Source organism: Gymnoscopelus braueri (genome assembly GCF_963280865.1).
Source record: "Gymnoscopelus braueri genome assembly, chromosome: 23".
In the NCBI taxonomy this organism is placed as follows: Eukaryota; Metazoa; Chordata; class Actinopteri; order Myctophiformes; family Myctophidae; genus Gymnoscopelus; species Gymnoscopelus braueri.
The window spans coordinates 40,535,974-40,554,434 of record NC_137625.1 but is presented as its reverse complement, the minus strand read 5'-3'; the positions used below and the strand labels follow the sequence as shown (position 1 = coordinate 40,554,434).

Below are 18,461 nucleotides of genomic sequence, written 5' to 3'. Positions count from 1 at the left end.
ACACACACGTAGTATGAGCATTCAGACACATACTGGTTCCTATACACATCATTTGGCTCTTTATCACTACAAGAACTAAGTGCCATGAAACGTATTTCGCAGGTTCTGGATTTGTTTCCATACACTATGGCTCGCTTTTTGATAAGGTTCTAACGACCTAATTTGGGGCCTGCTCAGGAGGTGGTCCTAACCCTGAGCTCTGGGAACCTAGACCTTAGAACTTATACCTAAAATACCCAAAATAGCAGATCTACAAGCTCACATTGCGGTGTGTTGCGACACGTTGTTGTGAGCTTGTAGATTGGCTATTTTCATTTTTGTAATGATCTTTTGATCTCCCCCTTCTGTACGTAAACAACAACAACAACAGAACTTCACGGGTTATGGAAAGTTTCAGGTTATGGACGTTCTGGGTTAACCCTTCGTAGTGGAAAAGAGCCAATACATACAGTAGTACGTTCAAACACTCCCATACACACACTCCTTCTTCTAACTTCCATGTCTCTTATCACACTCACTCCATCGTCATCAGTATAGAATGAAGCACCAGCTTCCCCTGTTCCACCACATGAGGTTACTGTATCATTGGTGTCTGCTAAACAAAACCGCTGTTTTAGATGCTCCGGGGATGAGTTGGTTTACCTTCCATGAATCCTTTTGTGCTGCAGCTTTTTTTTCTTGTTCGGGCCATGATCAAAAAAGAAAAAGGAAAAGCGAAGGACAAAAAAAAAAGAAACAAAAATGAAAGTGTCTGCCAATTTGCTGCTTCTTTGTTTGCACATGTGTCGTTCATTTCAGTCCCCTGGGGATGCCTAGAAACAAAAGTCCTCTCCCTGAACATGTAGACGTACACTGTAGGCCCTAAAGAACAATCAGATAGACACTGTCCTTGTCTAGAAAACAGAAAATTGTAACCAAGAGACTTTGGCACACTTAAGACCAATGTGAATTTCATTGTGGATCCGAACCCCTGTCACTCTGGTATATAGGCTACTGTCTGAAAGAGATGGAAAGCCATGGGGCGGATTTAAACGTCCAAGCTTGACTTGTTTTCTAAAAGAAAAAAATAACGCTGACTGTAACCTTCACTCTCGTGTTGTGAGTTGTGTGTGAAACAGTGATGAGTAACTTAATAAATATGAACCTTATGGAAGCCCTGTGGTCTTTGTGTTGTGAGATGATGTTAGCAGCCAGTAGATATCATGTAATACACTGCCATCTTGTGGTTAGATGGAGAGAATAACTGAAGAACAGTAGATGTGTGTAGTGCACATACATATATTACTTTTTGCACAGAAAGCTTGAAATCCCTGGGAGAAGAGCATACTTCTCCTCACATAGAATCTGAACTAAGCTATACCGGAATAATTTAACATTAATTCAATCAGATCACTTATTCATTGTGACAGATGTCATCAGTAACAATCATGGCACATAGCAGAAATAAGTACAAAAGTTTTAATTCAGAGAAAACATGTTAAGTAAAAGTCTATTTGACACATAGAACAAACACATCACAAATGTAGGCTACTTGAAGTAGACTCAAAACATTGACGAGCCAATTTCAACATTTTATACAATGGTTTCCAGCTGGGAGGGGAGGGGCAGGGACATCTTGGTTAAGGTTTGGCACCTCGAGTTCTCTTGGGAATAGTAAAATAGGCAATAATCTACTGATCCTGGGTGTCGTGAAGCTGTCTTTGTAAAGGTAGCTGCTGTAACGCTTTCCAAAGCGGAGCCCGAACGGGTTGTGGTTGAATTTACTCCGCCGGTCGTTGCATAGAAGATCGTTTTCCCTCAGAGACGAGCATAGGTTGGAGTTCTCCGGGAAAACATCTGAGACATCTCTTCTTCTCTGCGACTCCGAGAGCTCCGGGAAGCTGGCTGGCCATCGTCCTGGATGGGGAAACACAGTTACATTCATTTAATTAATTGTCAATGTAGCTCAACATAATGAGAGTGTACAAAATGTAAAGGGTCCATTCGGTTACTTTTTTGTACACTGTCAGACTCCAGAGTGAGATGGATAAATGAACACAGGATGTTACTGATGCAACTAGACCCCATTTGAAACAAGCTGTTAGGGCTTTTTTAATCCTATTTAGTTCCTATTTAAACTGTACTTTCATGTGCTTTTTCCCTGCAAACTTCCAAATAAAGTAGCCTATGCAATCAATCAACTAATAATCGATTAATTCGAAATCCTAAACCTGAATTTCAGATCCAGTCAAAAGGGGAAAAAAAGTTAGTTAAGCCACACTATGATATTTTTGTTTATAAAGTTGCCAATTAATTCCTTTATTTGTGTTATCAGATAGTTTGTAAATATATCATTCATTTATTGATTGATTGTTGTCTACATTTGATTTTCTTTTTCTATTTTCAGTTTTCTGACAGATTGGCCAATCTGTTTTCTTTTGACTCCGTGCACACATTGATAAAAGACAGGTGCAATATGTAGCCTTGATATTGGGCATTTAATTTCATTAAATAATTAAAACTACAGTCTTTGAATTAAAAAAAAACCTAAAAAGATATTAAAATGTTTGGTCAAAAGCCCATTGCTATGCCATATTTCTCAGATGGAGGTGAACAAAATATATCATAATAATAATGTGAGGATTAGCCATGCATTTGATTGAAAAAGCCTATGATTTTGGTTCTCTTATGCATTAGTGAATCACAAATCAATCAACAGCCTATAATGATATTTTCACCTCTTAATTGAAGACTCACCTGCAGCATGTGTCCACTGTGAAGACTGAGATTCAAAGCCATGCAGAGAGGCTCCTGACGTTCCATCCAGGCGAATAACCACGCACACCACCACGAGTGCCAAAGTTCTCATTTTCTCAATCAAACAATGTTAACGTGCGATGGTTAATGGTCATCTAACACACACACCAAGCAAGTGTAGAAAACTAGGCCACATGTGTTTACCAGCGCTTTTTATATACCCCACTAGACACTAGTGTGACCTGTTGGTCATCCACGATGCGCGTTGGGTGTGGGGACAGCGAATGGGATAGCCGGTCTCGCGTCTCCCCGGTGACAAATTGCGGAGCTGTCCACGACGCGGGGTGCTGAAATGAATTATTCATTAGTAATGCATTCTCGGAAATGTTGTCACTCACCTCACCGCTGAAAGCATTTCCGCCACCAGCAGAAAACAATCGCTACCTTTGGCCTACTTACCACCACCATACCATATGTAATGTTGAATAAATGGAATTGTTTAACGAAGTACATTTACTTGAGTACTGTATTCAAGTACATTTTCGGAGTATTGATTGATTGATTGAATACTTTATTTAGAAGTTTGCAGAGAAAAAAGCACTTGGAAGTACAGTTCAAAATACAAGGTCAACTAAATAGGATTGAAAAGCCCCAAAAAGCCTACTGGTTTGTTTCAATTGGGGTCCTCACGTACTCAATTCATGGAGTTCATCTGTAGGCCTTTACTTTACTTGAAGTTGAGTTGAGTCATTTTTTAATACTTTCACAGTGAAAGTATCAACAAATGTAATGTAGTGAAAGTTTCACTCCACTACATTTCAAAGGCAAATGTTGTAGCCTACTTTTGACTCCACAGGAATTAACCACTAACCACATTAACCACATTAACCAATATATTGTATAATTAAAATATATTTGAAATATAGTAAACATAGCAGATCTACAAGCTCACAATGCATTACATTGCATTGAAAAGTAAAGTGAGCTTGTAGATCTGCTATAGAACTATTTAATACAAATCGGACTGACTGAGCAACTTTCTTTTTAGTAGGCTAATATTTGACCAAGTTGAGTACTTTGTCCACCACTGTAATTCTGTAAGGGATCAGGGAGAATTAATGGACTTTGAAGAAATGCGTAATTACGCAATCATGTCATTGGTGTCAGCAACAATGGATGCTACTTTGAAAGACAAACAACTTCATTCTTGGAGTCCTCCCTTCATGCTTCCTGTGAAAAGGTTCCATGGATTAACCTAAAACACAGACAGGTGGCAGCTCCAATTAAGATCCAAGTTGATCTTTATGATGTAGCCTATGTCAGTGATTCTCAACGTTTTTAATTTCAAGGACCCCCAGTTTGATACGCATTATGCCACAGACCCCCATTTATACGTTTTTATTTATTTATTTGTATCTCTGGGACCCCAATCTACAAAACTCATTCGCCTTGTAATTCTAAATCCCCCTTTTGCCTTTTAATTTTAATGTTTTTGTTTGCTTATTTTTAGCCTTTTAACTAGTTATTCTCTTAATACAGTTGTTTTACTTTGTACTGATTTTGTAAAGTGACTTTGAGTACAGAGAAAAGCACTATATAAATTGAATGTATTATTAGCATTATTATTATTAAGTCTGATTTTGAGGAGAATAAAATATCAACAAAATGAATATGTGGGACGATATCGGCTGTGTAGATTGGGGTCCCAGAGATAAAGAAAATTGTATCAAATGAGGTTCCATGGCCTAATGCATATCAAACTGGGGGTTCTTCAAATTGAAAAGGTTGAGAACTAGTGACATGGAAAGTTATTTGGCTGTGTATTTAATGTCAACCCCCACCTGTCAACTGTTAATGAAGATGTGAGCTATTAATGAATGTCAATTTAGGTGGTTAAAAATCAGTGGTGGAAAAAGTACTCAAATGTTTTACTTAAATAAAAGTATCAATACTGCAATATAGAAATACTCTGTTACAAGTAAAAGTCTGGCATTAAAAATGTACTTGAGTAAAAGTACAAAAGTATTGGCATCAAAATGTATTTAAAGTACCAAAAGTAAAAATAAAAAAATATTTGAAAATAGCAGATCTACAAGTTCACAATGTGTTGTGACGCGTTGTGAGCTAACTAAAGTTTTCAAATAATTGTAGTGGAGAGCAACAACATCTAAATTCAACATTGTTGAAAATAATAATGTTTTCTTTTGTGTCAATGATTTCCCTTGTCCCGACAGGCCCAGAGGTCACGAGCATTTCGCAATATGTCTACACAGTGTCGTTTACCAATGTGCTCTCCCAACCGTGAGCACAGACGGCTCTCCCAAATCTTTCACCTCGACCTCTTTGGACTTCAGTCTGGTGCCGTCAGAGCGTGCATGACCCCTCCTGCTGCCTTGCACCTTCTCTGGCACATAGTAGGCGGAGTGGATCCCCAGTCCCGTCCCCCACCAGTCCCAAAACCTTATTGTCTCCTATAGTGTTCCTCCTTCCAGGACCTACCCTCAGCCGCCAAATAGTGTCATCTATTTCTTTTTTAACCTCAGCCACAGGGCCGTTTTTTTTTTAAGCATTTATTGGACAATAGGATCATCTGAGTTGTGCATTGGGACCTGCTGCCAAACATCTCAAGATGCCCCTGTCCCGTTCCTTATCCATGACGTCGCTGAGTGGGGTGCTACCTCAGTGGGAGGAGGATGAGCTGCCTGTTGACGACCTCTTGCTTTTCGAGGTAGCCTGGGAGGTCACCAACAAAGGTTAGCTTTCCTTTATTATTTATACCAGTGGTTCAAAAAGGGAGAGTCTATTTTCCCGATCTCTTTATCTTCTTCCTGCTCCTTTTCATTTGTGGAATAAAAAAAAGAAAGGGAATGAATGTAATCACGTAAAACCATAAATGAAATAAATAAAGATGAAATGAAATGTTTCGCCCAGGTGGACAGGGTTTTGAGGTTAGGTTTAGGCATAGTGTATGTGAGGTTAAGGTTAAGGTTAGGTTTAGACATAGTTTTTGTGAAGTTAAATGTTAGGGTTTAGGCACAACCATGGGTGACACACCAATGAAAGAGGGAGTCTCGGTTCTCAAAGTGGGGTCCGTCCAGGGACCCCCAGGGGTCCTTGACGGGGCCCCGAGCCAAATGATTGATAGTCAAGATCCAAATAGACCCTTAAGAGTCTGTAACTCTGAGTGTGCGCAAATGCAGTGCCATTTGTGCGCTCTCAAGTTAAATTAACCCTGAAAAATGTACTGTAGTTGGGGGAAGTCAAATGAGGTTCCGTGGCCTAATGCACATCAAACTGGGGGTCCGTACACAAAACATTTTGAGAACCACTGATTTATACCATTCAGGATCTAGTGATCCTGTGCTTCAGTCTACTGTTGTTGTTTTGTTTCGGTGTAGGAGACTCAGTGTTGAGAACAGTATGCTGTTCTAAAGCATCCAAATGATGACATCCAGTGGCTTTTCACTCAGCGGTTTGCATTTGTTCTTAAACCAAAACGGCAATGAAGAGCAACAGTTAGACAACCTTCCACAGAGTGCATGACCTGGTGGCTTGTGACCATGCGTGGCCTTGCATGTTTATTCTATAGAACTGTATAATAGTGGCATATGTTTCCATGCACACTGATGTTGGATATGTGAACAGACTTTGCAACATGAAAGTTAGGAATATTTAAGCACTGCTGGTTACAGGCTGAAACACAATTCTTTCTGCAATGTTGTGAGTCTTTGCCCCTAAATGAGTAAATATTGAAATGCAAGGTAAGTGAAGACAGTATGGTGCCATCTGAAGAGTTAAATATTAAGCTAAAGATAAGTAGGCCTACTGGACCTGGAGAGTAATAGGTGTATTAGCTGTCTACTTATTCAGATACTAATAAGTGGCATGCTTTATCAAACATAATAAAATAGCCATCATAATAATAATCATAATCCTATTCATGTGTGGCTTAATACATGCTTGCAAGGTGAACACATTGCAGCTCAGGGTCAGAAAGAGGCCAGTTTGGTGGAAGTTTGGTGCTGGAGTCCAATTATATGGACCTTTCACATCTTCAGCATGTATTTACATGCACAGCAAAGTCCTTTTAAAGAAGTGGACCAACAGAAAAGGGTTCTCTATCTGGTCAACTTCAGCTCTGATGGGGCCTCAGTCCTCTTTCTGTTCACACTATAGTTCATTTTTAGGGTTGATAAAACGCAATCTGTCTACGGCAAGCCTACAGGAATAAATAACAATGGCAAAGGGTGAAGTGGACCTTGATCGCTTTGTGTTCACGATGCACAGGTCAAGAGAACCATCGCCTTGTTTACCAGGCTTTTTGTGTCATAAAAAGGGAACCCAATCTCGGACTAGAACTTCAGAGGGGTCTGAGTTCACATACAGCAGTGGTTCTCAAACCTTTCATATCAAGGACCCCCACATTAATATCTATTTGACCACACCCCCATCTGAAAATATGTTGCGTCAGGGACCACCATACAAGATTTGTGTTGTTAAACAGTTTTTGATGCTAAATTAACACATTTTGCTGGGGACCCCCTGGAACCCTCTCAATGACTCCTGGGAGTCCCTGGACCCCACTTTGAGAACAACTGACATAGAGTCCACTTCAGAGGCTGAGGGTGTGTGCCCATATAACCGGCTATCTATTCGATATCCCCTTCTTCCTTCTAATATCAGAGCATTACATTTGCATACATTTGAATTGAAAACGGATTATTTTGACCCCGTAGTGTGCACACATTGATAAAACTGACACTACGGTTGTTTTATATCGTCACTGGTTGTGGACAGGCCCAGAGCTTATCTGCTTCTCTGGATGTTTGCTCTTGGCTTCAACTATTACATAAGCCAGTGCCAGTCTGACGCAATTTAGATGTCACATACAGTATGTCTTTTTGACTGTGATCATCCTCAAATATTTGTCTTCTTTTGGCCAAATCTGAGACTTGTTCGAATGTTTCCCACGTGTTTTGGCGACAGTTACACCGTCACTATGCAGTGTAAACACGTCTGTGTTTGTATACGCAAGAGTATCACAAACTACACAAAATGTTATAATCAATGTTTTTGTACAAATGCATAGATATGTGCAGAACAAAACACTGTAGCAAAGTACTGCATGGGAGGTTGGAACGGATGTAAATTAATACAAAATATGTACACTATACAAAAGACAGTTCTGAGATGTTGCAATAAAAATAGTGTTCAATGCGTATTGCGTAGAGTTTATAGCTGCAGTACACAATAAAATCCTCAGTACTATTCATTTATCCATGGCCCCCTCCCCTGCTAAATTATTGATAGTTAGGAACCAAACGGACCCTTACAGGTCTGTAACTCAGAGAGTGTGCAAATGGAACCAAATGGACGCGTAATGAACAGAATGGTCACTGTGATATCTTTGTCACAATGGAAGGTGGAACAGTTGAAGACAGTAGTCAGTGTGTTTTTGTCACATCCCATCAGCTACACTGATGCGACTGTGACTCAAGAGTATATTATTCCACCTTCCATTTGGCGTCATGCTGGAAGCCTGGGCTACCAATATCCTTTGTCTAAATTTATGCTTCGTGACACTACAGATTAAAGTACACACAATTGTTCCTTTCTTAGATTAACTTGTTGCCGTTTTAAAATGTTATGCTTTGTTTAGTCCTGTTAATGTGAACCTTTCAGTAGCGTTTTCAATACATGCATCATTATCAGGCCTCAGGGATTATTAAGGCTAGGCTATTTTAAATCTGATGGTGGTTATTTGCAGAAGACATAATTTTATGGTCACAGTGAAAGGGCCACTGCAGCATCCTGATCATAACCATAACCATTTCAATATGAAGCCGTATTACCAGCCAATCTCTCTCCTAGTCACCGATACTCTTCAAAATGATGAGCCTTTTTTCTTTATCAGAGAAATATTTGTCAAAGAAAAGATGTTCATAGCCAACTTAAATGGAATATCCATTATAGTGTGACAGTAGGCTGCGCTGTAATTCTTCCCTTTATCCATTTGTAAGTCTGAGAGTGTACAAATGGAACTCTCAGAATCAATGTAACACTGAGGATTTTACAGAGCATGGGGGTGTGTGTTTCAGTTGGGGGAATCTACACGGTGATACAGACCAAGGCCAAGATAACAGTGGATGAATGGGGGGAGAATTTCTACATGATGGGGCCGTACTTCGAACACAACTTCAAGACCCAGGTGGAGGGCTGTGAGCCCCCCAACCCTGCCATCAGAAAGGCCATGGACGTCCTCATCAACAACGGATGCCAGGTATTGTACTGCGTGTGTGCATGTGTAGCAGAGAGCCCAAAATTATAACGATCTAAGGGGGGATTCTCTCTCGGCCTGGCGGTAGCCTTCTGGTTTCCCACAGAAGGTTTGAATATCGTCTGTTACATTGGTGCTGCATGTGACCCGGATCGGGGTACCTGGCGGGAGGAGATCAAAGGGGGGAGAAAGTACCAGAGTATCTTTTAGATTAGACTATGAGATTTTATTGATCCCCAAGGGCAATTCTATGGAGATTCTGAGGTCTGTTTGTGCAACAGTCGGTGGCCATTAGATGGCGTGCATGTACTGTAAACCCTAATGACAATAGGCTGGCAAGAAATTGGGCCACTTCTTCCTTCAGGTGTTACCTACAGTATGATACTAATACGTTTTTTAAGAGAGAGATCAACCAGGTGGTCAATGGAGATAAGAGTTGAGTTAAAAACGTAGATTGGCGCTTCTAGGATCAGCAGGAACCAAAACTTGAAAAAGAGGAGAGATCCATCCGAGCGCTCAAAAGATATAATGGAGGAGAGGGGTAAAATCAAGGTAGGCTACTTTAATTATGTTTTTTTTTTTTTAAAAGCCAACATGTTTTGACCAGCAACTGGTCTTCATCAGGGCAACTTGGCAAGTATGAGTCTGACAAACAAACACTGGTCCATAATGTCAGAACACGTGAGAGATGCGGAAGCACCGTTTAGTCAATCACCATTAGTGTAGCAAATGGGTGCACTGCACACACCCAGAACTACATACGTGTGTGCCTTAGCACCACACTGATAAGGACATGAGAAAAACACAGGAACAACACAGGAGCAATCAATCAATTAACATATTAAGGAGGCTATATTAAGAGAAAGCTAAATGCATACACAAAAATAAAGCAAGATGGCAGCAAGAGAAACAAAATTACAGAGAATAAAAGTTAAAACATAGAGTATAGGCTATATTTGAAAAAAAACTAAAGAAAACACATAGCCTAAAGTCAATATCCTCATTTAGACCCGGAGGAGGGAGTGGATCCAATAGGTTTCCTGTTGATTTAATTTCCTAAGCCGATCCCCACCTCTGTTCCTGCGCTGTCCTTATCAGTGTGGTGGTGCTCAGGCACACATGTGTGAGTTCTGGGTGTGTTTGCTACACTTATGGTGATTGACCTGTGTTTGTTTGTCGGTCTCATACTGTACTTGCCCTGATGAAGACCAGTTGCTGGTCGAAACATGTTGGTTTTAAAGCTTTTTGTAAACATGATAATTAAAGTACCAAGATTTTATGCCCTCTCCTTATATTTTTTTAGTTTGATTGATTGATTGACTGAATATTTTATTAACAGTTTGCAAAAAAAAGCACAGAAAGTACAGTGCTATACAAGGTCTGCTAAAAGGATTAAAACCCAAGAAAGCACTATTAGTCTATGGCTTGTTTCTATTGGGGTCCTGTGTATTCAATTCATTGAAACGTTTAGTGACAGACAAATATGCAATACTATGCAAAAACACCATATAAACGAGTAGTAATCAAAAAGGGAAATAAGTAGGCAACAGTAAACAGTTGGGGGGGGGGGGGGTGATAGGCTTGGACTTTTTACAGGGGCTAGTCCTAATTGCAGCCACCTGTAGGTGCTCTTTTATAGCGGGTTTGAAGGAGAGTAGGATTCACACTTTTTTTTATGACTGTTGGTAGGGCATTCTACATGTTGGTGGCATAGCAGTAGAACGAACCCCTTGTTTGAGCCAAATCTGGGTTGAACGTGATTTGTGGCGCTCTGGTGTTGTGTTTGTGGATGTCTTTGAAGTAGTTTGACAGGTACATCATGGGTGTCTTTGTGTTTGTGACTGTAGTCGTGTATCTTGTAGGCCCAGGCCCATTGCAAGTTGCTGTACTGTGTTCTCTACCCTGAGCCATCCCACCCTAGCATAATGAGCAGGGGTTAGATGAGTTGTAGGTGTGAGGTGTAAGGAGTGCTCGGACCTCTCCTCTTTTACTAATTAAGGTTGTGTTTCATTCTGGTCAAACAGGCGTCAGGGTGCTGGTACTGTGGATGTTGGCTCACTGGACAGGCTCTGTTACACTAAATGAAAAACAGAGCTTAATTTGTATCATAGGTAACACAGGTAACAGGATAAGTGGGCACTATAGGGACATCTGGGCACCTCGATGTAAAATTGGCTATTTTGTCCAAAATGTAAAAAAATATAAACTATATTTGGAAAATGTTTTAAGTAAAGTAAAGTATACATGATTAGAACATGCTTCAAATCTGACAAAAAATGATATTTCTACAATTGCTACAAATGGCTACAAAACCTCTATGTCATGTTTAGCATGATAATAAGTTGAAGAATACATTTAAGTCTGATGATGATGTACGGTGCATGTTCACATCATGTATACTTTACATTACTTAAGACTTACTTATTTTAGCCAATTACAGTACATCGAGGTGCCCAGATGTCCCTAGTGCCCACCTATCCTGTATCCGTAACACCAGCCAACGGACAGCAGGCTATTGCTCAATTTAGCCACAAGATGGCAGCCATGAACCATTGAGACATTTTGCCAAAACAAGTCAAAAGTTGTCCGTAACTGAACTGCAGGTTTTGGACGTTTAACAGAAGTGAAAAAGAAGACAATAGGCCTATCAATAGATAACACGTAGTAAAGAGTACTGAATGGGTTGTTTGCATGGATTAAAGTTCTCAGTCGACTGATTTAAGTCATTTGGATTCCATAGAAGCCAGCATGTCTGCTATGAAAGCATGTTGTGCAGCAAAAATTGCCTATCTGCAAGCTCTCAATGCATTGAGAACTTGAAGACAGGCTATTATTTTAAGATTAGAGCATTTGAAGTGGTCAAACTAGCATCTTCCATAAAATCTCAATAGTCTCGGATATTTCATATAAAAGCAAAGGTTAAAGCCTCAATCTGTGATTTATTCACCTGGTGGGAAGTATGTAGGAACAATAAAACCTCCTTATTGTATAAATTGTATCATTTATTTAGGGATATAGTTTGGGGGACTCCTTTCACTCTGTTTCACAAATCACTCATTAAGACCTGGTCATACTAACATGTTGTTTGTGTTGCAGGTCCACTTCGGCCGCTGGCTGATCGAAGGCAGCCCCTATGTGATTCTGTTTGACATTGGCTCGGCCGCCTGGAACCTGGACCGCTGGAAAGCGGACCTGTGGGACACCTGTGGCATCGGACTGCCTTTCAACGACCGAGAGGCCAGCGACTCACTCATTCTGGGTTCCCTGGTGGCCTGGTTCTTCAAAGAGGTCAGTGGTGGAAAAAGTATACTCACATGTTTTACGTGAGTAAAAGTATCAATACTGCAATATAAAAATACTCTGTTACAAGTAAACGTTTGGAATTCAAAATTGACTTGAGTAAAAGTACAATAGTATTGGTACAAAACTGTAGTTAAAGTCCCAAAAGTAGAAAGTACAAATTATGCAGAATGTCCCATTTCAAGTTTTCAAATGTATAAAATGTATAAAAATCTTTTGAAAATAGCAGATCTACAAGCTCGATGCGACGCATTGTGAGCTTGTACATCGGCTATTTTCAAATGGCTGAAATGTATAAAGGGTTGAAGTGGTTAATGTATGTTTTGTAATAATAATCGACAAAGTAACTAATAACTAAAATGTTCAAATAATTGAGGTGGAGTAAAAGTATAATATTTGCCTCTGAGATGTAGTGGAGTAGAAGTAAAAGTACTGCAAACTGGAAATACTCCAGTAAAGTAAAAATACCTAAAAATGGTACTTAAGTACAGTACTTGAGTAAATGTACATAGTTACTTTACACCACTGAAAGAGGTCATCTATTATTTCAGGCTCTAATGCACAGCAGCCATATTGGCATGAAATAGGGCCACTGGCTTACATCCTTAATAGGTGTGCTGTACAGTGGCTCTCAAACTTTTTCATCCACTGCACCCCTGGATTACATTGTTACTTACTTACTTATAGGACCCTACATTTATCATATTACGGTACTTAAATATCTAAATATTTCCGCCTAAGATACAGTACGTCATGAGGAAAACTTGACAGAATATCAGTTTCCATTAGGGCAGGTTGAAAATAATTGTATACTTGACATTTAACCACTCGGGGGGGACGGGGACGGGGGGGGACATTTGTCAAAAAATTGTCAAAACATTTGTCAAAAATAGCCACCCTTGTGAGCTTGTAGATCGGCTATGCTTTACAAAGAGATTTGGTGTAGGTCCGTTTCACTAAGTATAGCGGATCTAAGTGGTTAAACTGAAGTGATATGGATCAATTCCAAATATTATCAAAGTATTCTGAGGCACCCCTGGACTTGTGTCACGGCACCCTAGGGCATTGGTTCTCAAAGTGGGGTCCGGGGACCCCCAGGGGTCCTTGGGGTGGTTCCAGGGGGTCCCCAGCAAAAGTAGTTAACCACTTTATCCATTTATAAGTTGGCTATTTTAAATAGCAGATATACAAGCTCACAGCGCGTCACTTCGTGCCGTGCTGCGAGCTTGTAGATCTGCTATTTTTTTACATTTTTTAAAAATCTTGAAATTCTTTTGAACATTTTGCATTTGCAACACAAATCTTCTCTTCTGGGGGTCCCTGGCACAAAATATTTTCAGATGGGGGTCCGCTGACAAATATATATCAATTTGGGGGTCCTTGACGTGAAAAAGTTCGAGAACCACTGCCCTAGGGTGCCACAGAGACAGCACCCACTTTGAAACCCTGCTGTAACCGATGGCAAAATTTCAATGAATGGCCCAATTTCATGCCAGTTCATTTATCTTATTGTATCTCTTCAAAAGCAAGCTACTTATGGTGATCTTTTCATGCTGAAATATTTATTATTAGAATTTGCATTACATAAAATTCCACTTCTTAATTCATTTGTATTAAAATGTAATAGACCCTTTTCACAGCAACTATTTTGACATGAAATAGTTGTTTAAACAAGGTGTTACCAAAAATGATAATTAAGGTTTTGTTCCATTCAGAGTCTGAAAGGCTCTGCTGTCTTCTAGACCAGTGTTTCTCAAAGTGGGGTCCAGAGGGGGGTTCCAAATGGACCCTCGAGAGTGCACAAATGGAACCAAATGGACCCTCACAGGTCTGTAACTCTGAGAGTGCACAATTGGAACCAAATGGACCTGTAATCCATTTGGTTCCATGTGTACACTTAGTTTCAGAAAAGCTGTTTGAAAACCTAACTTCTCACAAATTCCATGAGTAGCATAAGTAAGGGTCCATGTGGAATCCCCTCAAGGAACCCCAAGGGTCCTTGGACCCCTCTTTGAGAACCACTGATTCAGAAGAAGCTTGTTTCCACTTAAACCTGGATGGAATGCAGTGCAAAGTAACTAAGTACATTTACTCAAGTACTGTACTTAACTACAATTTTGAGGTATTTTTGAGCGGTGATAGCCGCTCCTATAAGTGGGGTTGGGGTCGCTGTACTGTGATTGGCTGATAAGTATTCATACCCTTTGCTCAGTACTGTGATTGGCTAGCGAGACGCATGATGAAATTCATAACCTGTACTGTGATTGATAAGTATTCAGACCCTTTGCTCAGTACTGTGATTGGCTAGCGAGACGCATGATGAAATTCATAACCTATAAATAGCACCACGCACTTCAAAAAAATAACTGTTATTTTTTTCACAAAAAAATAACTGTTTTTGAAGTGAGCTTCCATCACTGTGATATACACCGCTCATTTCACACTGGGTGTGATTTTTTACTTTACTGGAGTATTTTACTACTACTCCACTACATCTCAGAGGCAAATATTGTACTTTTACTCCACTACAATTATTTTTAAACTTTAGTTACTAGTTACTTTGTAGATTTTGATGATTATTACAAAACATACATTAACCACTTCAGCCCTATATACATTTCGGCCATTTGAAAATAGCCAATCTACAAGCTCACAATGTGCCGCAGTGCGACACATTGTAGATCTGATTTTCTAAAGATTTGTATACATTTGAAAACTTGTGAAATGGGACATTCTGCATAATTGAGTACTTTCTACTTCTGGTACTTTAAGTACATTTTGATACCAATTCTTTTGCACTTTTACACAAGTACATTTTGAATTCCGGACTTTTACTTGGAACAGAGTAGGCTACTTCTACATTGCAGTATTGATACTTTTAGTAAAGAAATAAAGTACTTTTTCCACCACTGGGTGGAATGGTCATGTCATTAGTTTTCATCATCTGTTCCCAGTTAACGGACCAGCTTGGGGACAATCCCAACGTCATTGGCCACTTCCACGAGTGGCAGGCGGGTGCAGGGCTCATCTTCTGCAGGTCCCGGAAGATTCCCATGGCCACAGTGTTTACCACCCACGCCACCCTGCTGGGACGGTACCTCTGTGCCGGGAACGTTGACTTCTACAACAACCTGGACAAGGTGAGGAAGATGGTGCTTATAGGAAGAGGGTGCTCTTTGGATATCGTCGGGCAGAAACCTTGTTTCTCCATAATTCAACTCTTTGTGTTTTTTTTATCAATTAATGTCCTACTTCATCAGACAAGAGTGACACACAAAAGTAGTGAAAATAGCAGATATGCAAGCTCACAACGCGTCACATTATACGAACCCACAGATATACTGTACTTAACCACCTTCAAAATCTTTCTAAACTAGTGAAAATAGCATGGGCTATTTTCACTGCTTTTACTCTAAACTGCCATAAGACAAAGTAGGGCATTAATATTTGAAATATGGAGATACGAGGTTTCTGCCCGACAGTGACTGACGATATATGTAATACATTTACCCAAACTATGCACACACACACACACACACACACACACACACACACACACACACACACACACACACACACACACACACACACACACACACACACACACACACACACACACACACACACACACACACACAATCACAATCACACACACAATCACACAGATCACAGACCGCATCAACAAACTGATTGAATATAGCAAACGGCCACCTCCTCGCTAACGCACTTTGCGAGATAGCGCTATACATTACACCTGGCTGTAGGCTGTATTTGATGATGTTGACATTTGCGCATTTGGTCTTTTTCACTAAGAGAAGAGGGTGGCTAAAGCCTCATTAACAGTAAAGAGGTCCATTAGGAAGGGTCGGTCCGTCGTTTTCCATATTTGCTGTTTGTAATTGGGCCTCCTCCTCCGCTCATAGCCTAAAGGTTACATCTAAAGGTTACACACTGCCTGGATGAGTGATTGGCAGCCGCTTTGGTGCACGATACAGGACCTAGGTGTGTAACAAGCATCCGTGTCCGGATTAATCGATTGCATCTGTTTTATTTATTCATACTCGCGTGTCATTGCAATCCGAGTTCAATTTTGTCGCTGTCGGGCAGATATCTTGTATGTCCAAAACGGTAACTTATCAGGAAATGGGGGGGGGGGGAAAGAACCTCTGTTCCAATGGATCCACTGTAGTTATTGTTTAGTCACAAACTCGTGTTAATACCTTTCATTGGTTAAATATTTATCAAACACGCTTAACCACTTACACGATACAAGAGATACGATGTGTGCCCTACAGGAAACAATTTGAGTGCTTGTTGTGATTGGGGTTGTTCATAACATTGAGTTTGGCCTCACACAGTTGGAACACACACAACTCAAAGCCACTATCCAGTGTGTCAGAGGTGACTTGACAGCCCTGCCCAGTGGACTGGTAGTATTGTAATCACTAGGCATGTGTTTGTTAACTTGGACAGTTTAATCTGATTTGGATCAAATTTGACAGATCGATGGGGGTAGGGTCAGCTGTCCTTCGCTATTGATTTATTAATAGTTGTTTTCCAAATTGGTCAAAGGTCAAGGTCACAACCCAAGGTCAAAGTTTAGCTCTATGCTTATACATAGCATGTGGCACGGGTTTAGCATCTCACTGAGTGTAATTCTATTTTTTTTTCCTTTTCCCCCTTTTCTCCTACCACACACATGTAGTCCCTGTCACTCCTAACCCCGACCGTTGTTCATGTGGGAGGGTGTACACCAGTGGTTCTCAAACTTGTTAACGTTAATGATCATCAACTTAATGTATATTTGGCCGCAGATCCCAATCTGAACATATTTTGTACCAGGGACCCCCAAACTTGGGCTACATGCCTATCTAGTTACTAGTGATGGCCATTTAGAGAAATTGTATTAACCGGTAACCATTAGGCCTTACTGCTTAATTAACCATTAACTGTTAAAGAGGCCACAAAAAAAAGTAATTAACAGTAATCCTTAATCATATTCCATCATATTCAATAACTTTAGTAGAGAAATGAGACAGACTCCAGTCACTTTCAGTTTAGTGCTCTGCAGAGGGGAGGTGTGTATGTTTGTGTCCAACTGATGCTATTATGTTTCTGCACTGTCAAATAGGTCTACATATATTCTAAGATATGAAGCCAAAGCTTTTCTTTTCATCTTAATTTTTTTTTAACGGTTAACCAGTAACCGTTAGTATTAACCGGTTGGCCATCACTACTAGTTACTGATTATTAGAATGTACTGTATTTGTATGACTTACAGTATAAGGTATGTTGTACAGCATCAACATGTTTCAGGTCAGCTGGAAGTACACACAGCTTCAGACTCTCAAAAATGATCAATGGTGTCAAAGAGCATTACATCAATTACTACATGCTAGTATGGATTTCTGGATTTACCATGATAGCTGTTGATTGCATATAATCTAGTCTAAGGGGTAGCTGTTGGTCATTGAATGATATAATGCTCTATTAAAGCTGCAATCCCTACATGTGCAGTGGTTGGAGGTGGTCTCGGCTACTCTTCCATTGAGACATTTAGACCCTGTTGTCGGGTAGAACACCTACTGGTTGACAAGAAGTACTGCCTAAAGCTCATTAGCAAAATATCTCCCTTGGCCAAGCGGGGATTACATCCTGGCAGAGTGGTGGAAGTTTGGTCTCCCACACGGTAGGAATTGTAGTTTTAAAGCGCATTGATTTGAGGGCTGACTTTGTGTGTGTTGCAGTTCGACGTTGACAAGGAAGCAGGGGAGAGGCAGATCTACCATCGCTACTGTCTGGAGAGAGCAGCGGTCCACTGTGCACACGTCTTCACCACCGTGTCCCAGATCACTGCCGTGGAGGCCAGACACATGCTGCACAGGAAGGCAGGTGGGGAACCATTTGAGTCGGGACACATTTGTCTTGATTAAACCATTTCATGCAAGTTGAGAATACAGGCCCCACCCGTTGTGCAATGCTCCTGTTATCTGATGTACTCGTCGTACCCGTTGCCAGGACCCCCAGGGGTCCTTGGTTTTTTTTTTTTTACCACTTTAACCCTATATACACTGCTGGCTATTAAGAAAGAAAATTTGAATATATTTGAAACATTTTAACAACACAAATCTTGTTTAGGGGTCCCTGA

At 40.4% G+C, this 18,461-nt stretch overlaps 1 protein-coding gene across 1 annotated transcript in view; it reads left to right on the top strand.

Annotated features, from left to right (window-relative positions):
* Window positions 1-5,365: 5,365 nt before the first annotated feature.
* Window positions 5,366-18,461, top strand: part of gys2 (glycogen synthase 2) — a gene marked incomplete at both ends in the record, with an annotated part of 31,585 nt that continues 18,489 nt past the window's right edge. Inside the window, 5 exons of the mRNA XM_080420579.1 lie at window positions 5,366-5,489; window positions 8,835-9,016; window positions 12,110-12,301; window positions 15,268-15,453; window positions 18,061-18,205. Of these exons, the coding sequence (XP_080276705.1) occupies window positions 5,366-5,489; window positions 8,835-9,016; window positions 12,110-12,301; window positions 15,268-15,453; window positions 18,061-18,205 (829 nt within the window). The remainder of the gene's footprint in view (window positions 5,490-8,834; window positions 9,017-12,109; window positions 12,302-15,267; window positions 15,454-18,060; window positions 18,206-18,461) is intronic.